Source organism: Verticillium dahliae, genomic scaffold (assembly GCF_000150675.1).
Source record: "Verticillium dahliae VdLs.17 supercont1.14 genomic scaffold, whole genome shotgun sequence".
Taxonomy (NCBI): domain Eukaryota; kingdom Fungi; phylum Ascomycota; class Sordariomycetes; order Glomerellales; family Plectosphaerellaceae; genus Verticillium; species Verticillium dahliae.
The window spans coordinates 1-27878 of record NW_009276945.1 but is presented as its reverse complement, the minus strand read 5'-3'; the positions used below and the strand labels follow the sequence as shown (position 1 = coordinate 27878).

The window sequence follows — 27878 nt, the reverse complement described above, 5'->3', positions numbered from 1 at the left end:
ATATACCCACAAAGTCAATGGACCCTCTGGCATCCACATTGGGACAAATCTCGACCCCACTGGCTTGCTTCAGCTGCCTCCCCAGACAGACAGTAAGGTGCCCAATGTACCTATCCAAACTTCATCACTCGACCTTGCACTGTATGCCCCGACACACGGCCGGAAGCGGAAATCTGAGGAGGCAAGACAAGATAGACTAAGCCCCAGGAGCTACGTCCACACGTCCAAACCCCGCCGTGAGCAGAGGAGGGCACATGCAAAGCTAGCCTGATCTCCGCCGTTGAAATCACGTTTGCTTTGCCAGCCAGCAATTGTGCACCGCCTATCGTCTCGAATCTGCAGCCAGACCCTTACGTTACATTTTGGATCACGGTAGGGAGCGATAGGCCCGACCTTGAGCTTGCATTTTTGCTCTCAACTCATCCTTCACCTGCCGAATGGCCGAAGGGAAGAGTGATCATACCTTACTACTCCGTGCCCAGGAGATCATTGGATGAATCACCGACGCTTGCGATCATCACCATGGGAGAATCGCTATCACCATCTCTTCAGGATGTCGAGGCAGTGAGTACGCGAGGCAGCTACCCTTGCACACATGCGATCCAGCTCGATCATCTAATACAACATCTAGCTTGTCCTCGCTCTATATGAGCCGTCCAGTTTCCATAACGTAGGTCATATACAAGAACAACTTCATCGGCTGCAGAAATCATCGGCAGGCTGGCGAATCGCTCGCGATCTTCTTGGACATACAGACGACAAGATCAAGTTCTTCGGGGCCTTGACCATCATGGTCAAACTCAACACTGAGAGGTGTGTGTACTTGACGACGGCTTGCGAGCAACAAAGATCCCGAAAACCCGCACTAACCCTCTCATAGCGCAAGTCTCTCCAATGTTGATGCATCAGAGCTCCTTCAAAATATGATACGGTGGCTACATGCGTCGCTGACAGATGGGTCAGGGACAATGGTTGTGAGGAAGCTAACATCAGCCCTGGTGGCGTTCTTTATTCACTTTCCCAACCTTTGGCCCGACTGCATACGATCCTTGTGTGTTTCAATGTCTTCATCGTCACCTTGGCCAGTAGAACTCACTGCTGTGCCTCCCGAGATGTCGACGATCCTCTGGGACGTCGACTCACGGAAGCTGCAGACCGTTCTCTGGTTCGCTGGGACATTGGTCGAAGAAGCAGGTAAAATTGACGCCAATGCTAGCAAACAGTGAGTTCCAAAAACGCACGCATGGTGCGACTCGAACTAACCCACTGTTTGTCATGCGTAGCTTAGGCATATACGAAGCCATTGCCAGCAACATTTCTGATGTTGTTGCACTCATGAGTCATTGCTTTTCAGCTGGGTGCTCACAAACCAGTGAGGGCCGCAGTCTTCAAGGAGACTGCATTAAGACCTTACAGGTATGCCGAACGGAAACGTCTTTCTGGCCACGTCTGTGATTTATGGTATCGGCAATTCGCGACACCGCAACTTGTTGTGTTTTATGCGATCGCGACAAGATGCTGACTTCGATGTCATTATAGTCTTGGATTCTTTTCTCTCAGCGGCTAGCTGCGCGAGGTGACGAGACGATCCCGTCGCTTCGTTCCCTGATTCCCCCAGTCCTGTCAGCCCTATCGATTACCGATCTTTTCGAAGCCGCCGCCGAGCTTCTCTCCGATACCCTAATGAACTACTCCGGATTTCTTCTTGAGGCACACTACGAGGCCCTCTTCTCGCTTCTACTAGAAGAATCAGCGCGGGGTCGCTACCAGCGACTCGTTGACGGAGACTTTGACTTTGAGTCTGTCCAGTTTGGGCAGTTGATGCTAGCCTTGGGCGACTCCAAGGTCCAATTGCTTATTGAGAACACAGGCGACCGCAGCCAAGACTTTCTCACGAGGCTTCGGGGATTGCTCCACGCGGAGGGTTATCCAATCAGCGACGATAGGATATTTGTTCCTGCACTGGAGTTTTGGTCTACCTTTGTAGAGACTCTCGTCGATTGCATGTGTTCTGATGATCACCAGGCTCAGCCCTGGGTGTCTGCGGCATCGTCACATGTTGTGGAGGTTGTCTCAGGCATCTGGCGCAAGGTGATCTTCCCGCCTGCCCAGGACTTTGCTGAGTGGGACTCATCCGACCGCATAGCTTTTGGTGATGCGAGGAAAGACGTCGCAGATCTCTTACAGTCATCCTTTACTATCATAGGGTCCCGTCTTGTGTCTTCTTTTGCGGACTTGGTGCTCTCAAGCCTGGCATCAGGACATTGGTTGGAACTGGAAGCGGCAGCTTACTGCCTCGGGGCACTCGCAGACTGCGTGGCTGGTGACATATGTGATGAACCGTTACATACGGTTTTTTCATCGCCACTTTTCCACACACTGCAGCAAACAGATAGCAGGCTGCCACCCCGCACGCGTCAGACCTGTATATTGCTTCTTGAACGATACGCAGAATTCTTCGAGCGTGAGACCGCGAGCCTACCAGCTGCCCTGACGCTCCTGTTCTCTGTCTTGCCAGACGCTGCGCTTGCCGGGCCTGCTGCCAAGTCCATTCAACGCCTCTGCTCTTCGTCGCAGCAAAGTCTAGCCAGTGAATCAGGTGCTTTCTTGGATCAGTACAGCATGTTATCGACCCGCCAGCAGATTGACTGTCTCGCAAGCGAAAGGGTTCTAGGCGCCATTGCTTCTGTTGTCTATGCCATACCAGATGATCAAGAACGACTCCGCTACCTGGATACCCTGTTGAGCTTCGTACGGCAAGACGTCAGCGACAGTTTGCGGGCCACCTCGTCGCCTGGAATTGAGCACTCTCACCGGTGCCTTGTGGAGCACGACGTTTCGAATGTTGCGGAGCACTTGGCGCTCAAATCCTTGAGGTGCCTCGTCAGTATTGGAAAGGGCTTCAAAGCACCTGTAGAGGCCCCTATTGATATTGAAACAGAGAGACTGCAAGCCCATGCTTATGTTGGCCATCGGGAATTGTTACTGGAGACTCAGTCCGGAATCATCACTATGATCCAGCGATTGCAGCACTCGTTTCCTAACAATGGCGAAGTTGTCGAGACTATCTGTACCATCTTCAGGACAGGTTTTTCGGAATCGGAGGCTGGACCGTTCGTGTTCCCACCAGATGTCGTAGCTAATTACCTGCTTCAACAAGGCCCACCGACGCCTCGACTGGGCCTTTTCGTGAGCGCAGCTTGCTCGTTCATTAGTTCGCTTGGCAAGTCGCCCGGTGGCGGACTCGATCTTATTCGCTCCAACCTGTTTTCTTGGGTTACGAGGCTCTTACAACAGCTTCCAGGTGAGCTTCCGGCTGCATCGCACCAATTTCCGAACCTCACCAGTACCATTTTGCTGACCAGTCACAGAACCTGATAGCGATATCGAACTAGCTCAGAGTGCGATTGAATTCGTGACAAGACTGACTATAAAGTGCCCTGCAGTCTTCCTTGATCCCGGACTCTCGGGCTCGGCGGAGTTCTTCTACCTCTTTGCACTTCAAGTCCTTGATGGCAGGGAGCCTTTACCTAAGGCTGCCGCTGCTGAATTCTGGGTACGTAACGATGACGATTATCGGGACTTGATGCAGCTTCGATACTAAGACATAAGTCAGGCGTCTTTTTTCTCACTAAGAAATGAAAATGACTTCGTACAAAGAGCTGCTGAAACAGCAACTGGACAACTCGGCCCTCTCCTAGCTCGGTCGCTCATCAAGAATATTGGCGGAGGGGGTGCCAGAAGTGAGCTCGATAAACTCAGCGAGCCCCTCAAGAAAATGATCAGCCAGCACTCTAAATCACGCTCATGGCTTGGGGATGCCTTGCGAGACGAGCACTGTGTAGGCTATCAAGTGACACAGCAGGATCGGGAGGCGTTTCTGAAGAAAGTAATCAGGTACGTGCTGGTCACTGTGGCACACCACGCCTTGCATTGCAGGCTAACAATGATTTTGACCAGCCTCCGAGGCTCAAGGGCGACAAATCAAGTAGTGCGTGAGTTTTGGCTTGCTGCTAGGGGTTCTAAGTTCGCCTACGCATCGTAAAGTCTGATCAAAGAGAACGGAGGTCCGGTCATCGTTACGTCGCATCCAACTTGGTACAGGGTCGAAGAGTCACAGAATTGTTATCAGTCCCGCGACGACGGATCCGAATCCATTGCCATTCTTTCGTTGTGCATTCTTACAGTGTTGGTACAGCTATCTTGGTGGTGTTTACAGGTTGATGTAGCAGTTGAGTGCGATGTGTATCGTGCACTCAGCGTGACCTTCAAAGACCAGTGGCTTCTCTTACAATAGCCATTGTCTCTGCCGCATTTTCCCTAGCTTTCCGCGCACCTTCCGCCTCCACAAAGTCGAGGTATTTACCTTCATCGGCCGAAAGGAGGTCAATATATCGCTCTCTGATGCCGTTGAGACCCATCACCACACTCTCTGAGACCCTTTCCTTTAGTTGTTTGAGGTTATGCCCTGAAAGGCTCTCGGCCAGTTGTGCGGGTTCTCTACCGCTTTCATCAAAGATGGACAGTATCTCCAAGAGATTCGATACTCCAGGTCTGTTGACAGGATCATAAGAGACCGAGTTATCGCAGTCTGTCAAGGCCGATATGAGTTTCTGGTTGATCTCGTCAGGGCTGTCCGTGATCAAGATCCGAGACTTTGCGTCATTAGACGACTTGGACATCTTCTTGTGGGGTTGCTGGAGGGACATAACGCGACGTGCCCTTGCTGTGACTTGGTCAGTTTGAAGATACATATACAAACTCGTCGGCCTGCGGCATCTTACAAGTCAAAGTTTGCGGGACAACGAGATGTTGTCCGTAGGCATTGTTGAAAACATTGGCACACTCGCGGGCAAACTCAAGATGCTGCCGCTGGTCGTCTCCCACAGGGACGTGGGTGGCTCTGTGTACCAGCACGTCGGCTGCCTGTAGGACAGGATAGGAAAAGAGGCCCAGTTTTAGAGCCGCCTTGACTCCGTCATCTTGAAGCGAGGTGTCCGCCGTGAGCGACAGCTTACTCTATTCCGCTCTTTGTCAGGCGAGATCTGCAGATGGAGCGAACCGGAACATACCTTCCACTGCGTCATCCGCGAGAGTGAGCCCATTGATGCTGTGCAGCTCAAGATCCACATGAGCTCGGAGTGTGCGGCAACCTATGTTTGGTAAAGTCAGCCATTAAGGGCCTCTCATATGCGTGACTAGCCACTCGACTTACGGACGATTGATTGAAAAGAACAGATCGCTGTGGGTCAAGCCCTGCGGCTATTAAGGCGGCCATCGTCTCGCGTTTACTACGCCGGAGCTGCTGCGCCTGTTGGGGTACTGTGATGGCGTGAAGGTCGACAACACTGAAAAACAGTTTGCAGGGTTCCGAAGGCTCGTTCTGTAACTTAATCCACTGGCGAATGGCGCCAGCAAAATTACCGAGATGCGGTGTGCCGGTGGGTTGAATTCCGGAGAAAATGACACGAGCTGAATGCTGTACGCCTGTGGTATATACTGCCCGATGACAGACCGTAGACGATGGTCGTAAGCGTAATCGCAACGGCGTAGCCCACAAGAAGCGGCCCATGACGCTGGTGGTTGGATGTCGGCAAAGAATGTCTACAGCTGTGCCAGCGATTCCAAAGTCCACTGTGACTGTATGGCCAATGTGCTAGCCTGGAGGAAAAAGCTGGCTACGATACAAACACGCCAAACTTCTATCAGGACACAATACTCGGTACCCATGTAACTCACCTGAGGAGTACCACAAGTCAAACTCTTTATGGGGACTAGGCTCTTTTATTAGAATGCCTTTCCTGGAAAAACACCACGCTTACATAATGAAATCAATATTGATGATCACCCAAGTAAATTGGGCAGATTGAACGAATTTGTATGGTAAATCTGGAAACATCGGCTGCCCCGTAATCAGACAAGCTTCTCTTGGGCTCTAGCCAGCTCCGAACCCCAGGAACCAAGTTGGTTGACTTCCCTCAGATCGCAATCTATCGGGTTAGATGTTTTCGTTGCGGACCAAGCCTCTCAGTTCCTCATAAGTTGCCTGGACACCCTTGCGTCGCCGCATCAGCTGTTTGAGCGACTCGATGGGCCTGGCAGGAGAAGTTGACGCCACTCGGCAGCTTCGTATTCCCTCTATTCTAATACAATTTGATGTACATGCAGGATGTCAAAGAGATGCAAGCCCGTTGCCGCCCCTCTACTGTATAGTCACTGCTTAATCCTGTCTTGTCGTTGTGAATTTCCGACTGGCGAGTATCTCCTCCACCTTTTTCATTGTTCCCGCTGTCTTGTGCTGCGCAAGATGTTCCCATTTAGAATCAATGCTCTGCGATACACCATCAGCGACTTCGGCCATTGACTTCCCGAGACCTATAATCATGTTAAGCCATTGACCGGAGGGTATCATGTGGTGGAGAAGGCACTTACCCATTGGGCTAAACTCCCAAACATTGGCCTTCATGCCAATTCCGTAGTAAGCATGCTTCTGCAGGAAGGCGAGCCAGAGTTGTACGGATTCAGGATTTCCATCCCGGATCTGAATCAAGCGCCGGAGTGTTATCCTCTCAAAGTTCTCCTGCGACTTCTTGAAGATGAAACTACTCCTCGGCACAGTCCAACGTTCCGTTATACGAGGTAGCGGAACGGGGCCGAAGGCAGGTAAATCGAGGTAGTACGCCGCTCGCAAGGCGAAGTCGCAGAAGAACTCGAGGTTTCGAATGCTGTAAGATCGTAGCTGCAGGTCGCATGATGGGATACCGAAATGGGCTTCGCGGCGTAGAGGCTTCAAGTACAGAGCTTGAACGCTCCTCGGAAAGCGTACGTTTCCGTCTGATTTTCTAACATCAGTCGTGTCCGTGGACGATTGATCTACAACAGGTGTGGTTTTGCGCGGTGTCTGCACGCTCAGGTGTCGAATATGGGGAGTGTTGCGAGTGACTATCTGTGACCCAGAGAAAGATGGCAGTATCAGCCCTGAGTACAATATCAAAGCCATACTAGAGTGGCTGCGAACTTACAGAACGACTGGAAAGGCCTGTCACCGACCGTAGCAAGTTTGAGTGGCTCATGGTCGCGCGGAGTCTGCGTGTCACGGCGGAACAACAAGGTCCAAAATTCGACTTCGCTAGCCTAATGAATTGGTTCTCTTCCAAATGGTCGCGTCCGATTAGCTAATCATGGATACTGATGGGGTTTTGCGACCACGGGACATGAAATTGAAGCCAATATGAGTCTAGGCCCTAGTATTTAAGGTGCAGGGGTCGGCATTTTAGGATAGTGGTTTTTCAACGGCATCCAATTCAGGTAGGTTATTAGGCCAGGAGCTTCAAGCGCCTCCTGCACGCTAAAACCGTCCTCTGTAACGTGTACGAGCTTCTCATACAGGTTGCCTCGCCCAGCACACACCATGATCGCATGGTGGCTCGCAGGGGCTCAGAGGAGGAATGGCGTACATGCACAATCATGATCATACTGAAAGAATTTGAATAAAACTTTGATTCATGAAGCAATTGGGTATCTTAGTTGCGCCGGCGCCTTTGTGAGACGAATCTTTTGTAGGAGGCCTTTTTCCCACTAGCCTTGCGGCCCTGTATGTCATTAAACTTGGACTTGAACTTCCCGGAAGCCTTTTCGGCAGCCAGCAACTCATCGACCAGAGTCATCTTCCTCTCTTTCCTGGTCAACCGAGAATTGTAAAAATCAGTTGGACCCTCTACTATGCGCCCAACATGTGCGTAGCGTGGCATCTTGGCTTTCAACGATTCCTTCTTATAATGCCGTGAGGGATCCAATGCTGTTCCGCGCATCTGCAGAAGTTGCACGTCTCTCTTGAATTCCTTATCATTCGGATCAGTCTTCGGTAGGCCGAACCATCCTTGGCCAGCATCGTCCGACTCGTTCTGTCAGGGGTTGTTAGTGCAGTTCAGATCGTACATGCGAGTTTGCGGACATGAAAAGACAATTGGCATCAGAGTAACTATGAAAAATGTAAAGATCATGAGGGCGTAGCAGAGTAATCCAAGACGGACAAACTGCCACATCAATAGTGTAAAGCATGGGTAGCTTATCATCACACAGAAGTAAATCGCGAAGCAGAAGATAAGGTTGGTGACATACGTTAGGGATCATCTGGTGGGCATCCCGGACCGCTAACCTCTGTTGAGGAGGCCGTGCGATGCCACCTTTTGCGCCCACTACAGGAGACAGGCTGCCAAGTTTCGGAGTGGACTGTCCAACGTCGGTCGGGATATCGTGATACGGCTTCGCTGCCAAGCGATCCTCAGCTTCAGTCAAGAGCCGATGAATGCGCTCGTCCGAGAGCTCAGCCATAGCGTATAACAGCAAGCGTTGATCGTTGTGCAGGCACAGCAAGAAGGAAACAGAAAGTAAGCCACGACAAGATCGAAGCTTGGTAGAAGGAGAGAATGAAAAGTGTGCCTGATGTAAAACTGAAAAAAAATCCAAGAAGATCTTGGACATGGGCAAGTGGGACCACATAGGCAGTTCCCGTCCGAAATGACGCTAGCCTTATATGGCACACAGATAAGTCAGCTGGTATGGAGCATACAGTGCGTGTAAGCCATTGATGCCATATACAAGTGTTTTGATGGCCCTGGGTCCTTGGTAGTTGCACACTGTAAATTGCATTGGTGTTAGAGGGGAGTTGGGCATCCACTCCCAGCCACCACCATCATCCTGTCCAACGTAATCTGTAGCTTCATCTCCAAAACAGATCCAAGCGAAGTGCGTGCTCTTCAATAAGTTGAACAGAACCACCGGGCCCTGATTTGCAAGATCATCACACCTGCCGCAACAGCTCGGGAAAGGTATTGTTACACGACTACCCCGCTTACGGCATGCCGGCTACATTAAGCCTGGCCTCATTCTCGCGACTGACGCGCTCTAGTAACGACTGGAAAATATCCACCTCCAGCCGCGTCCATCATTTCTGAGGCCTCTTTACCTCGCTTTCCCCTAAAACATCAAGACCAGGGGGCAATATAGAACGCCCAGCTTGCTACGCGTCAACGTTGTTGTACTCGTAATCCGAAAGTACAAGATGGACGCACAGAACCAACAAGGTCGCCCGCAGCAACCTGTTTACGACACCAGCCATGGCGGTCACTACGGTATGGCCCCCTCTGACGCTGCCGCAACATCCTGCCTATCCTCCTCTTTCTACATATTACTGACCTACTGTTACTTATCAGGAGCCAGCGCTACGGTACGCCCACCTTCATTACCCTGTAGAGTGTTATTCTCACAATCATTTAGCTCTCAGCTCAAGGGTTTGCACCTGCCGAGCTGTACACGGGTCCTTGGGCCAATGTAGGTGAACAGTCTCCAATGTTGCCGATGAACCAGCTAACATGATATTCCCTCGTCTAGGTTCATCAAGGTCTGACAGGCCAATATAAGGATATATTGACCACATACTGGCAACAAACTATCAATCACCTTGAGAGTGACACCCACGACTACAAGCTCCATCAGCTACCCTTGGCCCGGATCAAGAAGGTGATGAAGGCTGACCCCGATGTCAAGATGATCTCAGCGGAGGCTCCAATTCTATTCGCCAAGGGCTGCGACATTTTTATCACCGAGCTGACCATGCGAGCATGGATTCATGCGGAAGAAAACAAGCGTCGGACGTTGCAGAGGTCTGATATTGCGTCTGCTCTTGCCAAGTCGGATATGTTTGACTTTCTCATCGATATTGTGCCGAGGGAAGAGGCTTCTGCGCAGGCCAAACGAACCGCAGGTCAAAATGCGGCTGCACAGCAGGGCGTGCATCAAGCACCACCGGCTCAGCTCCCTGGCCAGCATGTACCCCAGGCTCCAAACCATGCATCGTCTTCACACCAAATGGCCCCTTCGGACTATGGCCTCGGAGCTCATGCAATCGCTCCCGAGCAAGATTTCAGGCAGCCACCGAACATGTACCCCGGCTCGGTTCAGGCCAACCCATCAGCCCCCTACGGCCAGGCTCAACCACCGATGTACGGTGAGATTGAGGGCATGTACGGCTATGGAACTATGCAAGCCCAACAGGCAAGTCAATCGGAGGCTACCCAGCCGCCATCTTGTTTCGACTCGCAACAAGTGACTAATTAGAGTTATAGGCACCTATGTCATCGGAGGAGTTCGAATGAGCCAGGTCGGCCACAAACATCATACGCATGTTGTACAGCGTGGGGCCGGCCTGATGCTGCAGGCCTCGCCATCACAAGGCTTATGAAATGACTGTCGAAAGCAATGTTTGTCGTACGTGGCGTCCGGCGTTGAGACTTTCAGCACCTTGGCATTCCTCTGCCTTCAGCCGCGAAGGGCTCGGTGTTCTTTCTTTCCTCCTTGTTTTCCTTGTGTTTCGGAGTCTCCCTACATGAACCCCTCTGCTGGATTTATTTCATCATGCCAAAGCGAGAGGAGAAATTGGACAGGGGAGCTGTGCGCGTTAGTGGCGCTGCCTGTGTTGTGAGTCTGTGACTTGGTCAGCTTCATGTGCCATCGCAATTTGCCTGGCGTCAATATCAACATACTTCTCTAAAAGCATAGGGCCATTCAGGGCGTCCACTCTTCCGAATTTCTTGTTGCGGATGGAGATATCAAAGAACTCGTCGTGATTGTCCGATTGCAGCAGGTTGACAGTCTGCTGAAGCTCATCTAAGTTTTCACGAAGCATAGCTCCGTTTTCGAGGCTGTCCACAAACTCCGTAAGATAATGCACGTCGACGGCCAATGCCGAGACGGCATGGGTGTTGATGTGTTTGACCTCCGAGGAGAGCGGTAGAGCCTTGTGGGAAAGGGTTAGTTGAGAACTGACCAATAGCCCCATTTTGAAGTCTTGTGTGCTTACCAAAATTTTGTTGGCGGCGTGACTCAGCGCATCAAAATAGATGAGTTCCTTGATCTCCCGTGGGAGGCCAAGCAGAGTTGAATTCATTATGTTGGAAAGGTAGCGTGTCAATGTTTGCATGTAATTGCTTGGGTCTGTTGGTGCCGTGGAGGTCATCCTGTTCGCAAAGTTTCGTCAGATTCAGACCAGCAAATCGACAAATGATTGAAGAGAGATTTGCGAACCAGTCATATTCGGCCGTATCGACCAAATCGTCGATCTTGGAGTTAACGAGTTCAAAAATGCGCTTCTCTGCCGTCTTTTTGTTGTTCCGAAACTGCTCAGTCGCACCCAGCGTCACAGGACCTCCCGCAGAAGTTGATGACCGGGCTCGTATCAGGAGCTGTTCCAATTCTTGGCATGCAGCCTCGAAATGTTCCAGGTTGATAAGAATTTGGACGATCTGGCCGAGATACTGAGAGCTCAGACGCTCTACTAAGGATTTGCAGACTTTGTCGGTCAATAACTCGTCAAGAGACTGCAAATGATGTCAGCAAACGACTAATTTCAAGTGAAGAGGCCAACGTGCTTTTCTGAGGGTCTCATCAATAATGTTGGAGTGCTGGAAGTGATCATCTGAGAAGAAGTAGAACTGGTTCAAGAAGTTTCTAATGTCGATGCAGCACAGCGGATACATCTGGGAGAAGGGAAGCACACAAGGGAAACTGGTGTGGCAGGTCGGTCAGTACAACTAACGATGCCCGTGGCTCCTGGCTTAGTTTGCAGATGCTCACCTTAGGTCTTCCGGTGACTTCTCCTGCGAAAACCAGCTAACATTAACGACTTTCTCGTACTCTTCACGGCTGTTGATAGCCATGGGCATGTAGTCGTCGGTAGAGACAATCTTCCTCCATTAGCAGGGCTCACACTTTTGTACGAGAAATGAAGAACGTGTACCTCTTGAAAGTCCTCACTGAAGCGACGCTTTAAGAGCTCCGCATACTTGTCGAACAGGGTCAACAGAAATGCGTCCAGTGCTGTCACGGAGTAGCCCCAGCCCTATATACAAGCGCGTGTGAGCAGAAATAGAGACGTGCGGCCAGCAGAGACAATCCTACCTCCATAGTCTGGATGAAGAGAGCCATGACACCTTTGATTTTTAAAAGGACTTCAGCATTGCTGACTTCATCCAGTGCTGTCGATGTCAACCCAATCGCAGTATGGCACATGGAGTCCCAAAGCTCGTCGACCTGGAGGGGGCGTTAGCATCCGCGCAAGCAGGCGCTTTGGTGGTTTGTCTTACATCAGCGATTGATCGCAAATTAGGTGTTCTTCGCATGGTCGCCTTCTCCACTATGGCAAACCCAGCAACTCCTTCGAGTAAGCTGCTTAGTGAGTTCTCGTCTTCGGCTGTAAGTCCTACAGTACCTGGCAGCAACAAGTCCTTTTGTTGCCGCCGTGTGGCAGAATATTCGGCGCGGAATCTATCCCGCTGTCCAAGTGCATCGTGGATATGCAGGCATTCGAAAAGAGGGGTGAAATCGACTTGAAGCTCCTCGTTATCCAACTCGTCAAACTCCTCACTTTCGTCATACGCCAGCTCAATGGATGAGTTGAGTTTGAATCGATTCAAATAAGAGTCGCTCTCGATTCTCTCTCGCTGCCTGGCCCGTCGGAGTTCGGTATGATAGAAGGCCACTTCGCCAAGAAATTGAGACGTCTCACGAATGCGGAATAGCCAGGTGTTGAGGTCCGTCATGACGGCTTCAGATATCGACTTCTGTGACTGTGGGATGGATTTTTGAATGACATCAGCCAACTTGTGCTGCGTGGCGTATTTATTTTGTATGATTGGCACCAGGTGTTCGTTTTGCAAGTCCTCTAGGGATTTCAGGGCTGCATAGTATTTCTTCTTGCGAATCAGCTCGTGTGCATTATTCACGGCGTAAAGTATCCTCAAAGAGTCCTGTAGCGCGTTGGAAGCATCGGCGATGTTTTGTCGAACAGCTCTCGTATTGACAAGTCCCCGTTTTTGGTCTGCCAACTTCTCTGTACTTGACTGGATGGACTCGTTGAGCTCAAGAATTTCTGCAGTCAAAGTCACAGTCCCTTCGCGAATCTGCTGCAGCTGGGTAACTGAGCCGAGAAACTCCTCGTGCTTTGTGAGACCGATTCTTTCGATATCTGCTTCTCTGTCTTCGGAGTATTGTGAGAGTGTTTGCAACAGTGCAGGGGTGCGGCCTGAGCTGGATGCGTCTTTCAATACAGGAATGAGTTGATCCAAGAAGTCGGCATTGGAAGAGAGGACGATGATCTGAGACGAACGAGAATGGTGAGCTATGATCTGCGTTGGAAGTTCCGACGGAGATGATTTGCATGACCGGCTTAGTTGGCTCACCTCTTGAACTGCGATGCCGTAGTCATCGTAGTTCTGAACACGCCGAGGCATGTTGGAGTGCACCAATGTCGCGATGCCGTTCGGGTTGGAGCCGCTACCTGCACATCTCAGCAACAACTTCGAGTTGGCACAGTCAAGGCGTCCAATGATTGAACTCGTGCTTGAATTGCAGGGACGTTGGGTGCGCGACTTCTGGATCAAGATGCCTCAGTACGGTAGGCACCTAGGTGGGTAGGTAGGAGGGTAATTCATCAGATGGACGGTAAGCATGCGGCGACAGTGCACGAAGCACCAGCGTACCTACCAGTGACCACCCGCATGAGCTTCTTGAGCCGCGAGGTGGTCCGTGCGACTACACCTCACGCTTCAGTCAACTATTGGAATGACACGAGGTAGTTGCCTTTGCTACCTACCTTACCATACCTAAGGTAGGTAGGTACCAAGGTAAGTAGATTGAGAGCAGCTGGTGATTCACAGGCAGTTATCCAATCCATGGCAATGTGTATATCATTTTTTCTGCCACATGAATTCAAAATCATTCAGCGTAAAAGGATGGTATTAGATAGTGCAGCTGCCTGGACGTTTGCCGTCGGTCTTGATGCAAGTATTGCAATCCGTGTCTCCAGGTTTACCCCTTATTCCGACATCCAGACCATGCGTCGAGCTTGTTTACATCTAAACATACTACCACACACATATCCACACCTGTCATTTTGATGCGATTCCGGGTGCCAACGGCCGGACACTGATAGATCTCACGGCTGTGGAAGGATCCGATGCCTGCTACATTCGGATCCTTTCTTAGCCATCCGGTGGCGTGTGAGGCGACGTGCCTTCCTCGGGTCAGAGACTTCTTCGACCAATTGAACCTCGGGTTTCCAGTGAGGCTGGAGAACTTGCCGGATGAAACTGGTTGCTCTTTCCCTCGTCCCGTTCGCGCCTCCCTTTGCCAGTAATTCGTTCCCCTCAGAACAAGATAACCCGCCCTTAATGGCCCGGGCTGTTTCACGTGCAGAGCAGATATTAGCAGGAACAGCTTCTTCACGCCTTCCATGAGACATGGAAGGCACGAATCTGATGAGTCACCCAGGAAGCCATATTCACACACAGGGCTTCTCGTTGGGAACTCTTCACGCTTCCCCCGGGAAGCCAGGAGTAATATACCCCGCGCCCGACATATAACCCTCTACTGTTGATATTTTCACTCCACGCGGACGAGCACACACAGATTGAAATTATATCTGCAAATTGTCTCCGTCACCGGAAGATACCGCCAACACCAGTCTTCGCTTCCCCTGGACCCAATCCGAGGGCAACTTCCGCAGGGATCAACGACTCAGCTCAACAGTTGACCAGATTATCGCACAGTTTCATCTGTGGCCATAACTCTACACAAACACGCGCAATGGCACTGACCCACGATGTCAACGGTTTCGACCCATCATCGCCTCATTCGTCATGTGGCGGAGCGGAATCGTTCAAAGGCACGCCTGATACAAGGCTCACATCATTCTCACCAGACGAAAAACCGGCTAAGACATCATGTATCACTGAACTAACCGGGAAACCTTGGGCTGGCACGAAACCAAGCCAGTTTCCCGTCGGCATTGTGGGCAAGACGCCATCTATCGGCGACAAAGACCCTTTTGTGACGGTGTACTCCAGAGCCCGTACTACCTCACTGCTGTCTCCTACTGCCTCTGCCTTCCACCCATTCTCAGCTCAGTCGGAGCTTTCAGAGGGTCTTACCAATTCAATGTCTACCTCTAGGGGATCGAACGCATCAAACTTGGCGTCTCACGAAAGCAGTATTCCGCAATTTGTTCAGATCATGTCTCCCGGCCATGCCCTGCGTCTTGGAGACATCATCAGTTATCTCGAGGTGGTAGAATCTATGCTACCGCCAATTGTGGTCCGAAACTGACAGCAAGTAGAGACTTGAAGGGCTAGGCCTTCTGGATCTAGAGGCACACCATATTGTGTGTAGGGGTGGGAAGGCGTATGTACGGCTTCAGAGCACGAGTAGTGCCACTGTTGTCCACGACAACATCCATCGTGCTCGGTTGGTCTGTGAAGCCTTACGCATTGCTGGTGATCAGTGGCTCAGGGTAGGATTAACTATGCTCGAGAAGCTATCTGTAAAGCTGACCAGAACTCACAGCACACTGCTGTAACTTCACCAACCTTGCAGGTTTCGATATTGGCATTCTCGCCCGTGCCAGGTGCACTCGATGTTGTTCATACCCAAGGCATCATTTTACAGCTGCTTCAATCTCGAGGCGAGGTTGTTGGGTACCAGTCGCCTCAGCGGAGCTCTGGGCTCATAGTCTACGCAGCGTTTGCAGAGTACGCCAGTCCAGCCGATGCCTATTCCGCTGTGGCAGCGTACAACGGCTGTTTGTTTGAGGTATACAGACTTGACTGTAAATCACGAAGTGCGAAATTGATTTCTAATGTGTGTACAGGACATCATAGTCCACTTGTCTATTCTCCAGGGACATGATACCCCCCCTTCAAGCGCGATGCACGACAGCACATCAGTTCTCTCTCCAGTTGTTGAAAGAAATCTTGATCAGTCTATGCAGGAATTGACTCTGGGCAAACATACACCTGCGTCACAGTTGGTGCCGTCTCCAACGGTGCCTCCGATCGGTCCAAGCCAGCAATATCCCCCAACCAGACTGCAAGTCCAGCAACCATACACCATGTGGCCAATAATCTGTCACGCTCCGTTCCAGTCCAATATGGCGGCTTATCGTCTGGATAATGGTCACCAGAACGCGATCCCGTCATCACCAGCATCCGTCAATTACCAGTTCATGGCAACGCTGGCAACAGGAACTAGCAATGCTCAGGTAGTCCCCATTCCGGATGATTTTTGTCAGCCACGCACGATGCCAGCTTACCCCAGGCCTGATATCCGCCGTCAACATGCATCCCGAGTCAACCGGATGTCTCTTTATGGTGTGGCCAGTCACCACAACCACGTGGACGTTGGCAGAATCCGCGAGGGTACAGATGTCCGAACCACCGTGCGTGTAGCCTCTCACGGAGTGCGTACGTTTTCATAATGCTGAATTTCCTGACAGATAATGCTCCGCAACATACCGAACAAGGTTGACCAGGCAATGCTGAAACGTATCGTGGACGATTCCAGTTGGGGCAAGTACGACTTCATGTACCTCCGGATTGACTTTGCCAACGACTGCAAGTAAGTCGAAGGAACCAATTGCCAATTTCTTTGTCCCCAACCTTCCTTGTCCCCGTTGGACTAATGTAATTTCATGTCCACAGCGTGGGCTATGCATTCATCAATTTTGTTGACGTAAGTCTTCATTTGAGCAATCCACGATGCCAAAGCTAACCACTACCAGCCACTGGATATCATTGACGTAGGTCAACAGGGCGGGAGCCCTGACAATCCTCTGTGCTTCCAATTCATCCCTAACACCAGTATAGTTTGTCAACGCGCGCGGCAACCAGCGGTGGAACTGTTTCAAAAGTGACAAAGTAGCCGAAATCTCATACGCCAGTAGGATGCCTACTACTCCGCGTTTCCGCAATGTGTTAAGCTAATATGCCGCGTTAGCCATCCAAGGCAAGGACTGCCTAGTGCAGAAATTCCGCAATAGCTCCGTGATGTTGGAAGCAGCGCATTACCGGCCCAAGGTGAATCGAGCTCGAGAACATATAGGCCTTCGCCGCTGACAAAGGCACCCTCAGCTATTCTACACCTCCAATGGTCCTGTTCCGGAACTTGCGGGCCAAGAAGAGCCTTTTCCCCAGCCTGACAACCAGTCAAAGATGAAGCGAAGCTGCGAAAACGCAGAACACGTCGGTATGTAGTCCGTCACTCTTGAGGCTGTAAGTGACAGGATTGAATGCTAATAGGAGCTTTCTCCATTGATAGGTCTCTTCACTCCCAATGCTGGCCAACACTTCCGTGATGAGCAGCGCCGAAGACGCTCACAATACGACCGCGGCACAAGACTTGCAGCACTGGAGGAGCATGAATTCGAGACAGCCAACGAATCATACATGCATTACTCCCGCTGAAAGCGACGCACTAAGGCTGGTAGTGATGCATGGCTCAAAACCGATGGAGTATAGTCCGGTTAGATGATTGAATGTTGGAGGTTCCTGTGTCTCTTTGTTCCTCTCTTTTACTTGCACACATAACATTGCGTCTGATGTGTGGGATTATTTTAGGGTTGCTTGTTATGTAGAGAGCCCAGCAAAGTTTGAGTGGGTCTCATGTCTAATATTCATACGTAGCTGATGAAGAGCCATTTCGAGTCTTCTGTACAAGCTGATGGACGTGGAAACATATCTCGTGTATCATGAAAGTAAAGCGTGTGCGGTGTGCTGGCGCCGTAACCACGGTATTTGACTGACCATGTGAACAGCCTTCACGAGGGGAGATGTTCAGGAAGTGCAGGCAGCGGCTTGCGAAAACCAGGACCCAGATCATGCGTGTTTGCCAACCTACCCAAGGGGCTGGGTGGTGTTCGGGAGCCATCTTCGCTCGATGGGTCTGAGCCAATTCCGTCGGATTGAGTGTCCTGTGCGTCTGAAGATGACGGAGTCAGAATCTGTTCAGAAGAATGCGGATTGAACGATCGGCTAATGTGGCGCTCATTTGCTGTAGGTGGCGTCGCCGATATGCTAGGAGAGATGGGAACACCCTCGCTTTGGCGAGTAACCCAGGAGTCATCCTCGCTAAGAGAAATGGGTGAGGTAGCAAGTCGAGCACGCTCTAGCCGTGGCCCTGATGTACGCCGTGCATCAGCAAGGCTGCCTCCATGGCTGTGCTGATGGACTCGGATGAAGGGATCCGTGCCGTGGCCTTGGCCTTGTTGCTGGGCATCGCCCTCATGGTCATATTCGACAATTGAAGTAGAAAGATGGCCGCTGTGTGATCGACCCAACCCAGAGGAATGCAGAGCTCGGGGGAGACTATGTTGATATTGCCGGCTTGAACTGAATGGCATATCCATCTGGTTTGGTGAAACAGAGACTATCGTTCTCGAGAAGATTACCATTACCAAGCACGATAGTAGCAGTATCGCCTGTAGAATGGCCATCCTCTTCTGGAATACTACTTCGTCAGCAAGGACATTCAGTCGCGAACCTAGCGCGACGAGCTCCCTTTGCGATTGGTCCCGCTGGTTCTCTAAGGCCATGACGGTGGACTGCCACATCTGATCGTATTGTTGGCGAACATGACGAAGCTCGGATAAGACTGTGTGGTTGAGGCTGTCTAGTAGCAAGTCAACCTTGGCTAGTTGTCTGCGTTCTGACGCCCGCTGAGATTGCTGTAGAAAGCGTGACTGCTCCTCCAAGTACTCAAGAGACAGCGTGACATTCGACTCCAGCAATTGCAAGCGTTTGCTTACCGCCTTGTGGAAGCTCTCTTGGACCGTTGGCGAGGCCGGCGGGACTGAGGCGGAAGTGCCGTTCTTGGAGCGCGTCGGCGCTTGTGCAACCGGCGATGGTCTCTTTGGGGACCCCGAAGCGATGCGTGATGCATTTTGAGACGAAATGTGTGGTACTGACGTCGGCCTTGATGTCGCTACCGTCACAGGGATGATAGATGTTGAATCGGTAGAGGTTATTCCAGTGACTAGATCGGACGGATCATCAACCCTATCCAGCGGACCAGTCCAGTGTTCTTTCAATCGTTGAGAAAGTAGCAAATCGTCGGAGTGGGCAGCAGGGTAGACGTCGGCCTTTTGACTTTCAGTTTCGTGCGGAAGCCTGTCCACGGTCGAACGTGGTTTCGATGCAGCCTCTTCTAGAACAGCAGTGTTTACGGGGCATGTGAAATCCAGAGGATTCTCCTGAACAAGGGAAGCCTGTAGTGGTGAAGATGGCACAGAGTTACCCACATCACTCCAGATGCTTTGTCCCTGGCGAGTAACTTCATCTGCCTCACTATTGTCAGGTGGTGGTACCCTCTGTGCCTGATCAATGTCCAAGTCTTGAATGAGGTCCAGGACTGCATCCACAGGTTCGTCTTCAGCGTCGTCTTCGTCGGGGGGTGCCTCGGTATCTTTCCAGGAGTCGAGCATGCGGGTGCCATGGACTCGGAGTAGAGATACTGGGCAGTAATACTCATTCCCGTAGTGAGTAAGAAATTCGATGCGAACGTATTTAGCCCAGATTAAAGGGTTCTCGACGAGAAAAGGCTGAATGTCTCTGGAGTTCTTGGCCTCAAATACGCCCAAGTCCTTCCATTTGTCGACTTTCACGGGATACCGGTCGCTGACGCTGACCTTGAAGTGCCGGATCATACTGGAGAAGAATTCGAAGTTTGCAAGTACCACAGTATCAATGAGAATGTCGTCTGTGAGCTCGACGATGGCAAATTTGTTGTCCGCGGCGCATTCGAGCAGCATGTAGGAGTCTTTGTTCTCGACCAATATCGCCTTCGCGTTCTTCGCTCCGGTATTGGTCTTGAGGACAGTAGCGCCAGCATCGAATGACGAGTATGAAAATCGTTCCTTGCATGTCTTCCCTGCGTCCTTACTGCGGTAATACTGTGCCTTGCCATCGTCATATAGAACTGGTTCCGATGGCTGCTCGGTTTCGCCAGCGCCAGCAAGAGATTGCCGCGGTGGCGCTGCGATACTGCTGAGCTCTTCTGATACTGCTTCAACCTTAAGTGCTATGTCACTTTCTTCTCTAGAGTCATGTCCCTGGGGGGGTGGCAAAGCTTTCTCAGAGTCCGGATTGGTATCTTGAGCCTCACGTTCAGCTTCACGTGCCTTGAGATCCTTCCAATCTTCGAAGGACATGAAGGTTGTGGCTTCCGTATGATCATCCCCAGAGTTTGTAGTCTCGACTGAGGCAGTAGAAGGCTGGCGGTCATTCTCCTCGCGATCTACTGGTCTTGTATCCAGGAATGAGGGGTCGTGTCCTATATATTCTGCCGTTTGATCGCCATCATTGAATACGATCGATTCAGCATGTTGCCAACGAACCCTATAACATTGCTCAGGCAAGGTGTCGGTCACGTAGTTGATGTCCCGGGCGTGACATGTTGAAGTGGGCTCGTTCGCAGATGGGATCGGTGTATCGGATTCGCATGATCCGGCTGGAATGGTAACCAGCATCAGCCGGGCCAGTACGGCCCAGCCTTGTGCATGCCAAAACATGGCTTCCTCGCTGAGCCGCGTTGGGTAATCTCGTTTTCGTGGAACGCGGAAGGATGCCTCATATTCGGCACCGACGTTAACGACAATGTAGCATATAGAATAATGGTCGATAGTGACCATGAACAATGTAAAAGGAGTCTATATGACGTGGGTTCTACTATAACGTTGCTCACCCACTTTTGGCCCACCCCCCATTTAGCCCGCCTCAAAATCCCTCACCGCTACCCCAACCTTCCTTCTTCAACCTCCGATATCTTTACTAATTCAATAGCAATTCCTTTACAATTCTAAATCCTTCTACCTTAGCTAATAATGCCTCGATATACCGAAGACGAGATCAACTAGGCTCTAGAAGCTATCACAAACAGCAACTCTATCCGCAAGGCCTCTTGCAGATAGGGCATACTAAGGTCTACCCTCTAGCACTATATCTAAGGAACCTAATATAAGAATATCGCGTTTTCTAGCTAGTAGAAGCTATCCCCGATATAGGAAAAGCACCTAGTAGAATAGATACGGATCCAGGCTACCTATTACGACCTGGCAGCTTCCGAAGGGGGAACATTATTAGAGGGTTAGGGTTGCTTATTTATAGAAGCTTGGGTTATGACTCTAAGACGATATAGTATCGTAAGGCGTTACGTACTCGTTATAATGAATATAAAGTAAGACTTAGATTAATCACTATCGTGAGAAAGAATATATCTATAAGTATAGAATGCCTATTCTTATATACCTATTTATCCTATCCTTATTATTAAGTAATAAGCTTATATTAGATAGTTTACTTATTAATCGTTAATAATCTATAATATTAGGATTATAGTATATTATCTTATAAGCTAGCCCCTAGCTTACTATTATATCCCTAATAAGCTAATAGCTTATTACTATATCTAGGTAAGCTATTACGTACTCTACTTAATAGGTCCGCTTCTTATCTTATTATATTTCCTAATTATAGGGTTATTAATTCATAGCTACCCTATTTCCTTAATTATTATATAATACTCCTCCTCTAGGCTAATATCTTAATAGCTATAAATAATAAGTTTTAGCTATTTATAATAATTCTTTTCTTATTATCTTTATTAATTATAATAAAATATTAAATTATATTATAAAACGCTTATCTATTAAAACCGATTAAAGGAAAGTATTCGCTATTTTAATCGATTCTAAGGGCGAAATTAAAATACTTTATATTAGTATATATCGTAATCGATATAGGAGGTATTAGGCAATAACCGAGGGTATAGCTAGGTTATAGAATAAAGAGATAATAATAGATAAGAGGAAGTAAGAGATAAAAGTAGCTATATCTCTAGAAGGAAACGTTAGGTCGAGAAATAGATCGAAGATTCTTATAGCCCTTAATAAGAGCTATAGAATAGTATATTTTTCGTTTAGATCGAAGATAAGTAGGTCGAGGGGTAATTAGAAGAAGGTTATAATTAACTAAGAGAAGTACTTAAATTAATCCTAATAGGAGTAAAGTATATCTTAGAAGGTATCTATTCTTAATAATTAAGAATATATAAATTAGATAGGAATTATTATATAAGGGGGACTTATAAGTATAATTAGAATTAGATAATTATTAAGATCTAAAAACCTAAAAAAGAGGTCTAGGGGGTACCCTCTATATAATAGACTAACCCTTAGTAGCTATACGTAGATAAGGCGCTTAGACTACCTCTAGATCTACGGGGGAAGTAGAGTCGGATTTAAGCTCTAGCTAATAGGGTATAAGAGAACTTAAACGCTTATTACTATAGAACGGCTCTATAGAATATTATAAAAATTATACTATTCTATAGCTACGATTTTTCTCTATTTTATACTATATATATCGTTATAGTTTAGCTTTTATTTAAACTACTAGAATAGTTATAAGACTCTATATTAGAGGCACCTTTCTCCTTTAGTGGAAGGTGCTCCCCCTAGGGCTCCTGGCGGATTTAGACTCCGCCAGAGTCCTAGGCCGGAGCACCCCACTCTACCTATTCATAAGGGCCATAGCCTAGATAGCTTTAGTTAGGAACTTAACTCTTTTCACTACTATAAACGTACCCCTAAAGTAAGGTCCTAATAATAATAGTAACTAGATATACGTTCGCTCTATTATATTATCTAGATATTCATTAAGATAAGCACCTATTATTATTAGAGATTCATCTACCGTCGGTTAACGAAGAGGTAATATTAGAGACCGAGACTCTAAGCCTATCGACCTCTCCCTAACCCATCACAGAATTATCAACTCCATTAAATTCTTCCTTATTCTCCTAGTATATAATCTAAATCCTTCTTAAGTCTCTAGTCCTATATCGGATATAACGATAATTAAAGCATATTAACTATATTACTAAGTAGAAGACTACTAGGACTAAGCCGTTAAAGTGCTTTTAGCGGACTTATCTATAATCTTAATATTCGATAAGCTCTCCCCTATTCCTTAAGAATAGCAGTTTATACCTATAAGCTATAGAGCTATATTAGCCTCGTTATCGTTATTATAAGGTATATACCGATATCCGCTAGAATAGGTCGTAGACTACTATTAAGTTAAGATAAGTTTTTCGGTTATAATAAAAGTACTCCGCGTATATTACGCTAAGCTTATTACTAAACGGAAACGCCTAAATAATAATAAGACCGTACTCTAGGAGACGGACGCCGAGGACTATTACTAGATAACGGTCTTTAAATAAACGGAAGAAATTAAAAGTAGAGTAGCTACGAGGAAGCATTTAGCGAGGACTATTCTAATTAACGATACTCCGTATACCGATACCCCTATTCCTACTATAGAAGATACTATAATATCGTAATTACTATCCCTATTTATCGGATAAGAATTATTATCCTTATTAATCGAATAATTAGCTATAATAGAATAGAATTAAATAGGCTCTATACTTATAACTACTTAATAATAATTAGCTATTATAATAGAGATCCTATAAATATAAATCTAAATTAATAACGTAAACTAAGGACTAAGTTCTAATAATTAGAAGGTATCGATATACGGGTATTTCTACCTAGATTATAAACTAGACTCTAGTAAAAATAAGAACTCTTTAATTTATACTATTAGCTAAGATATATACTAGATAGATATAAATATATTTCTAAATTCTATAAATAATTAAGCCGATATACTTAAGAGATAGGCTATAGTAATATATAGTCTATTATAATTACTATTAAGCTTAGCTAAAATATAATATACTATATTAATAGAAGACGAAAAATAAAGACTTTATACTAGACTTAATATATAAAAGCGACTCCTTAGATACTAATTCGCCCTAAACTCTATAAAGGCTACTAAACTACTAAACGCTTATTAATATATTAGATAGGATATCTATATAGGTAGGGATTTATAGAAATTTATATTAAATATAATCCGATTATATAATACTATAGGAATAAATAATCTATTAATATAGCTAAACTAAGCCTATTTTAAGATTAATAGTAATCTAATAATATACCTATTTAAGCTAAACTTAAATATTATTATTAATTTATTTATTAGAAATACTTAGGATAAGGCTAAATTACTTTAGAGAGACTTAGCTTTATTAAATATTAGATAGCCGGTAATAGTATATATTACTAAAGAAGACTTCGATAAGGATAATAGTCCTAATAGCGGTCCGGATAGAGTTACCTTCCTAGTATATAACTCTTACCGCCTAGACTAATAGAGACGTAATAGTAACCGCTATAATACTAATAACCGCTATAACGCTAACTCTCGCTAAGGACGTAATTAGAATAGACGTAGATACGATACCTAATCCGATAATAAAAATAACTCCTATTATAGGAATAGGTATAATAGCCGGAATTACTAGAATAGATATAATAATATTAGAGATAATTTCCCTTAAGGAGGTAATATTATTAGAGGTTTATTCTAAAGAGAAATTATATTTATATATAAAGGCTATACCTTTAATAGATAATAAGCGGAGATATATAGACTATATCGAAGATAGACTAGATACGATAGTAGTTAGGCGAACTACGTATATATCTATTTAACCGATTAGGACTCTTAAGAGAATAAATAGGACTTATAATAAGATAGCTACGAGATAGCTAAAGAGGTTTTCTTAATATAGGAGGATAAATAAGGAATACTAGATCGTATTAACTATAATATTATTACTTCCTCTTATTACTCCGTACCGATTAATAAACCTCCGCGATAATAGTATACTCTATAATATTATTATAAATATAAAAGGAATTTCATATTAAGAAGATTATTTATAGATTACGTCTTCGCTAATAATTATATTTAGCCGAAACCTAAGGGCTAAGGCTTATAAATAAGAAAGTAGGATATTATAGAGAGATAGATTATAAAAGCGGAACGGAGTACTATTAACGAGTAAGCTATAGAAGAGAAATCTATAGAGACTATATTCCTAGTATTTAATAAAGATAATATTATCGAAGCCTAGAGCTTAATACGACTTAAGGATAGCTAATATATTAAAAGAAAGTCCGGATATAGATATTACTCTTTTCTAATATTATTTAAACCGAGAAGTAAATAATACTATATCGTAATAGATTCTATATACTCTAGAGTAATTATAGACTAAGACTAGCTTATAGAATTCGATAAGAATATAATAATTAATATATTAAAGAAGAAAACCGTTTAAAGTATTAGCGGAATATAAATCGAATTAGACTATAAAGCGACCTTTAATTTATATATTCCTAGCTTAATAGGTAGATAGGATATAAAGGTATTCGGATATGTAACTATTATAGTATAATATATATAGAATCTAGTATTAAAGCTATTACTAGGATATAAATTCCTCGATTAGTATAGAGTAGATATACTCTTTAGCTCTAACGATTTAATCTTTAATTATTATTATAAAATACGAATACTATTCTTATATAAATCTAAGTTTAATCCGATTAAGAGAAGAATAATAGCGATATCCTAGGCTACTCTATTACCGAAGTTAGTTATTAAAGTACTAATAAGATATAGTAGCCTCCCGAAGTATAATAAGTATAGGGTCGAATAGGAATATACCTTTATAGCTAATAACCCTTTAATATAGTTATACTAGATATCCTACTCTAGATTATATTTTATATTTATAATTAATAACTCTAAAGATATAATTAAGGTCGACTAGAATACTTAATTAGGATATATTAAAGATATAAATCTAGAGGGAAGCTTCCTAGTAGATTAATACGCTATTAAGGTAGTATACGGCTATTAGGAATTCGAACTAGATAACGACGTAACATTAGCTTTCCTCGCGGAAAAAACGACTAATACCGTAGAGGAGACTATAATAAGCGGGGAACCTAAGGAACTACGCGAATTTAAGCTATCCCTAGGAACTAAATGCCCTAGAGACGTTAAGGAGATATATATATAAGAGGGAGTTAGTATCTACGCGGAGAACCTATCGTAAACGGATTAAGTTAAATAGCTCCTAGAATCCTTTAACTACTAGAGAGACTATAGAGTTATTCCTATATTAGACGAAGATTATATAAGAATAGACTTAATAGATAGATAATAATCTAAGAAACTAGGCTCTAGGGTATACCCCTTAGGGGTCGAGGACCGACGGCTCTTTAACGAGAAATTTAATAAGATATATAAACTAAGAAGACTAGAATAAATAAAATAGCCGACTCTATTTAGCTATCTAGTCTTCGTAGTATAATAAATAATTAATAATATTCGTAAAAGTAGAATTATAATAGACCTTAGATAATTAAACGATATATTAATTCTAGATAATTATCTAGTATTATTATAAGAGGAAATTATTAATAGCCTATATAAGAAGACCTTCTTATTAATATTTAATATATCCGCTTTCTTCTATTAATTATTAATCTATAGCGCTTATAAAGATTAGATAATAATTATTAATCCCCGCGGATTAGAGAGGTCCTATATAGTATTAATAGGATATAGGAATTCGCTAGCGTACGCATAATACTTTATAGACTAGAAGCTATATTTATATAGACGATTCGCATAAATATACGTCGACGATATGATAATCTTTAGTAATTCCTTTAAGGAATATATAGAATATTTATAGATTATCTTTAATCTTTTTAAAGAATCTAGATTTACTTTAAGCCCCTTAAAAGTTATTCTATATATACCCCTCTATAATATTATTAAGATTCTAAGTTAACGTATTAGGATTATCGATTATAGTAGAGAAGTTAATAGCTATTATTAAATTAAAATGCTTAACGTTATTATTAGACCTAGAGATATATCTAGGAATAATAGGATAGCTACGCTAATTTATACTATATTATTAGCTAAGAGCAAAACCGCTAGAAGATAGGAAGATAGTATTACTTAAATAACTCCGCGAAGAGGGTAAAGTCGACCCTTAAAAGAAGATAAATAAATATACTCGAATAATATATACTTTAAAGTAGACCTTTATCCTAATAGAGGAAGAAAAGAAGGCATTCTATATATTATAGGAATTACTAATACGACTAACTCTATTATACTATTATAACCTTAATAGGATTACGTTCTTTAAGATAGACGTTAATAATAAAGGCTTTAGACTCTTCGTCTTCTATATAGATACTTATTAGGATAGTAAATATATCTCCGATAAAGCTATATAGCTAGTTATATTTCTTAATAGATTAACTATAAAGTCTAAAGCCCTAGCTAAGGCTATAGAGCTAGAAATAGCCTATCTAGTATAGGTAGTAAGAAAGCTACGGATATTAATCTAATTATATTAATACCTAGTAATCGTATTAACGGACTATTAAGCGCTAAGAGGAATCGTTAATTATATTAGCCTTACTATAGTAGATATTAATAAAACTAACCTAAGGCTTATATCGGTAGCGACCTATCTAAGTTAATTCTGCCTTAATATAGTATATATACTAAATAAGACGAACTTAATTCTAGATACTCTCTTAAGGCTATTTATTATAGAAGATAAATTATATCTACGAAAATAGGAGACCGAATTATAAATAAGAGTCGGATACGAGTTAGATAATATATAGGACGATATAGCGTATCTATCGAGCTTATATATAAAGATATCTATAGTACTTTAATAGAAAATTAAAGACGGATATTAGATAGATACCTATTATAAGAACCTATTATAGTAGATTTAGGAATTAAGGAATTATAGATATAAGCTAAAGATTAACCTATTAATATTTAAAGAAAAAGATAGCCTACTTTATAATATCGAACCTAGGACTAATAAGCGACGATTATATATATTAAAAGTAATCGTCCTAGAACTATTATAAATAATATATAATTAAGGATATTATTTTAGTCCTAATAAGATATTCTATAAGCTCGATAGGGGTATAATTTAAAGTAAACGATAAATAATTAAGAAATATAGAGATATTATCTAGGATACTTTATACTCGCTATATATAGGGGATAAGC

At 45.4% G+C, this 27878-nt stretch overlaps 8 protein-coding genes across 8 annotated transcripts; 3 read left to right on the top strand and 5 right to left on the bottom strand.

The window, feature by feature from the left end:
- Positions 1 to 317: 317 nt before the first annotated feature.
- Positions 318 to 3604, top strand: VDAG_06602 (uncharacterized protein; the record flags this gene model as incomplete). The annotated part of the gene is made up of 7 exons (XM_009659306.1): positions 318 to 564; positions 632 to 813; positions 881 to 1222; positions 1284 to 1416; positions 1540 to 3304; positions 3372 to 3401; positions 3447 to 3604. Exons 3-7 carry the CDS (start codon positions 969 to 971, stop codon positions 3602 to 3604), a joined length of 2340 nt encoding a protein of 779 aa, XP_009657601.1. The 5' UTR covers positions 318 to 564; positions 632 to 813; positions 881 to 968.
- A 565-nt stretch (positions 3605 to 4169) lies between these two features.
- Positions 4170 to 5682, bottom strand: VDAG_06601 (tryptophanyl-tRNA synthetase). The gene is made up of 4 exons (XM_009659305.1): positions 5216 to 5682; positions 5073 to 5153; positions 4785 to 5019; positions 4170 to 4726 (listed from the first exon to the last, which is right to left on the bottom strand). Exons 1-4 carry the CDS (start codon positions 5570 to 5572, stop codon positions 4269 to 4271), a joined length of 1131 nt encoding a protein of 376 aa, XP_009657600.1. The 5' UTR covers positions 5573 to 5682; the 3' UTR covers positions 4170 to 4268.
- A 413-nt stretch (positions 5683 to 6095) lies between these two features.
- VDAG_06600 (30S ribosomal protein S10) lies at positions 6096 to 7105 on the bottom strand. The gene is made up of 3 exons (XM_009659304.1): positions 7023 to 7105; positions 6433 to 6946; positions 6096 to 6375 (listed from the first exon to the last, which is right to left on the bottom strand). Exons 1-3 carry the CDS (start codon positions 7071 to 7073, stop codon positions 6221 to 6223), a joined length of 720 nt encoding a protein of 239 aa, XP_009657599.1. The 5' UTR covers positions 7074 to 7105; the 3' UTR covers positions 6096 to 6220.
- A 383-nt stretch (positions 7106 to 7488) lies between these two features.
- Positions 7489 to 8445, bottom strand: VDAG_06599 (rRNA-processing protein FCF2). The gene is made up of 2 exons (XM_009659303.1): positions 8122 to 8445; positions 7489 to 7904 (listed from the first exon to the last, which is right to left on the bottom strand). Exons 1-2 carry the CDS (start codon positions 8332 to 8334, stop codon positions 7524 to 7526), a joined length of 594 nt encoding a protein of 197 aa, XP_009657598.1. The 5' UTR covers positions 8335 to 8445; the 3' UTR covers positions 7489 to 7523.
- Positions 8446 to 8702: 257 nt separating this feature from the next.
- Positions 8703 to 10549, top strand: VDAG_06598 (nuclear transcription factor Y subunit C-4). Its single transcript, XM_009659302.1, has 6 exons — positions 8703 to 8831; positions 8912 to 9134; positions 9216 to 9229; positions 9280 to 9333; positions 9394 to 10056; positions 10128 to 10549. Exons 2-6 carry the CDS (start codon positions 9065 to 9067, stop codon positions 10155 to 10157), a joined length of 831 nt encoding a protein of 276 aa, XP_009657597.1. The 5' UTR covers positions 8703 to 8831; positions 8912 to 9064; the 3' UTR covers positions 10158 to 10549.
- VDAG_06597 (rsec15) lies at positions 10251 to 13455 on the bottom strand. Its single transcript, XM_009659301.1, has 10 exons — positions 13239 to 13455; positions 12144 to 13154; positions 11959 to 12090; positions 11798 to 11899; positions 11635 to 11744; positions 11426 to 11565; positions 11086 to 11335; positions 10862 to 11018; positions 10545 to 10798; positions 10251 to 10485 (listed from the first exon to the last, which is right to left on the bottom strand). The coding sequence occupies exons 1-10, from the start codon at positions 13287 to 13289 to the stop codon at positions 10407 to 10409; spliced, it is 2286 nt and encodes a 761-aa protein (XP_009657596.1). The 5' UTR covers positions 13290 to 13455; the 3' UTR covers positions 10251 to 10406.
- Positions 13456 to 14643: 1188 nt separating this feature from the next.
- VDAG_06596 (uncharacterized protein) lies at positions 14644 to 17531 on the top strand (the record flags this gene model as incomplete). The annotated part of the gene is made up of 10 exons (XM_009659300.1): positions 14644 to 15123; positions 15254 to 15346; positions 15400 to 15645; positions 15704 to 16270; positions 16328 to 16449; positions 16533 to 16563; positions 16698 to 16770; positions 16828 to 16907; positions 16962 to 17076; positions 17149 to 17531. The coding sequence occupies 10 exons, from the start codon at positions 14644 to 14646 to the stop codon at positions 17292 to 17294; spliced, it is 1953 nt and encodes a 650-aa protein (XP_009657595.1). The 3' UTR covers positions 17295 to 17531.
- VDAG_06595 (Sad1/UNC domain-containing protein) lies at positions 17452 to 20515 on the bottom strand (the record flags this gene model as incomplete). The annotated part of the gene is made up of 1 exon (XM_009659299.1): positions 17452 to 20515. The coding sequence occupies one exon, from the start codon at positions 20513 to 20515 to the stop codon at positions 17648 to 17650; it is 2868 nt and encodes a 955-aa protein (XP_009657594.1). The 3' UTR covers positions 17452 to 17647.
- Positions 20516 to 27878: the final 7363 nt, after the last annotated feature.

Bases quoted from the DNA above. Each gene is read 5' to 3' on its own strand.
- VDAG_06601 (XM_009659305.1), bottom strand. From the start codon at position 5,572: ATGGGCCGCTTCTTGTGGGCTACGCCGTTGCGATTACGCTTACGACCA. The intron at 5,154-5,215 runs GTAAGTCGAGTG...TACCAAACATAG, and splicing joins TTCTTTTCAATCAATCGTCC to GTTGCCGCACACTCCGAGCT. The intron at 5,020-5,072 runs GTATGTTCCGGT...AGAGCGGAATAG, and splicing joins CGCGGATGACGCAGTGGAAG to AGTAAGCTGTCGCTCACGGC.
- VDAG_06600 (XM_009659304.1), bottom strand. From the start codon at position 7,073: ATGAGCCACTCAAACTTGCTACGGTCGGTGACAGGCCTTTCCAGTCGT. The intron at 6,947-7,022 runs GTAAGTTCGCAG...TCTGGGTCACAG, and splicing joins CAGGCCTTTCCAGTCGTTCT to ATAGTCACTCGCAACACTCC. The intron at 6,376-6,432 runs GTAAGTGCCTTC...ACATGATTATAG, and splicing joins TTGGGAGTTTAGCCCAATGG to GTCTCGGGAAGTCAATGGCC.
- VDAG_06599 (XM_009659303.1), bottom strand. From the start codon at position 8,334: ATGGCTGAGCTCTCGGACGAGCGCATTCATCGGCTCTTGACTGAAGCT. The intron at 7,905-8,121 runs GTATGTCACCAA...AACCCCTGACAG, and splicing joins CCCACCAGATGATCCCTAAC to AACGAGTCGGACGATGCTGG.
- VDAG_06598 (XM_009659302.1), top strand. From the start codon at position 9,065: ATGGACGCACAGAACCAACAAGGTCGCCCGCAGCAACCTGTTTACGAC. The intron at 9,334-9,393 runs GTAGGTGAACAG...TCCCTCGTCTAG, and splicing joins ACACGGGTCCTTGGGCCAAT to GTTCATCAAGGTCTGACAGG. The intron at 10,057-10,127 runs GCAAGTCAATCG...TTAGAGTTATAG, and splicing joins GAACTATGCAAGCCCAACAG to GCACCTATGTCATCGGAGGA.
- VDAG_06597 (XM_009659301.1), bottom strand. From the start codon at position 13,289: ATGCCTCGGCGTGTTCAGAACTACGATGACTACGGCATCGCAGTTCAA. The intron at 12,091-12,143 runs GTAAGACAAACC...CGCCCCCTCCAG, and splicing joins ATTTGCGATCAATCGCTGAT to GTCGACGAGCTTTGGGACTC. The intron at 11,019-11,085 runs GTTCGCAAATCT...CTTTGCGAACAG, and splicing joins GATACGGCCGAATATGACTG to GATGACCTCCACGGCACCAA.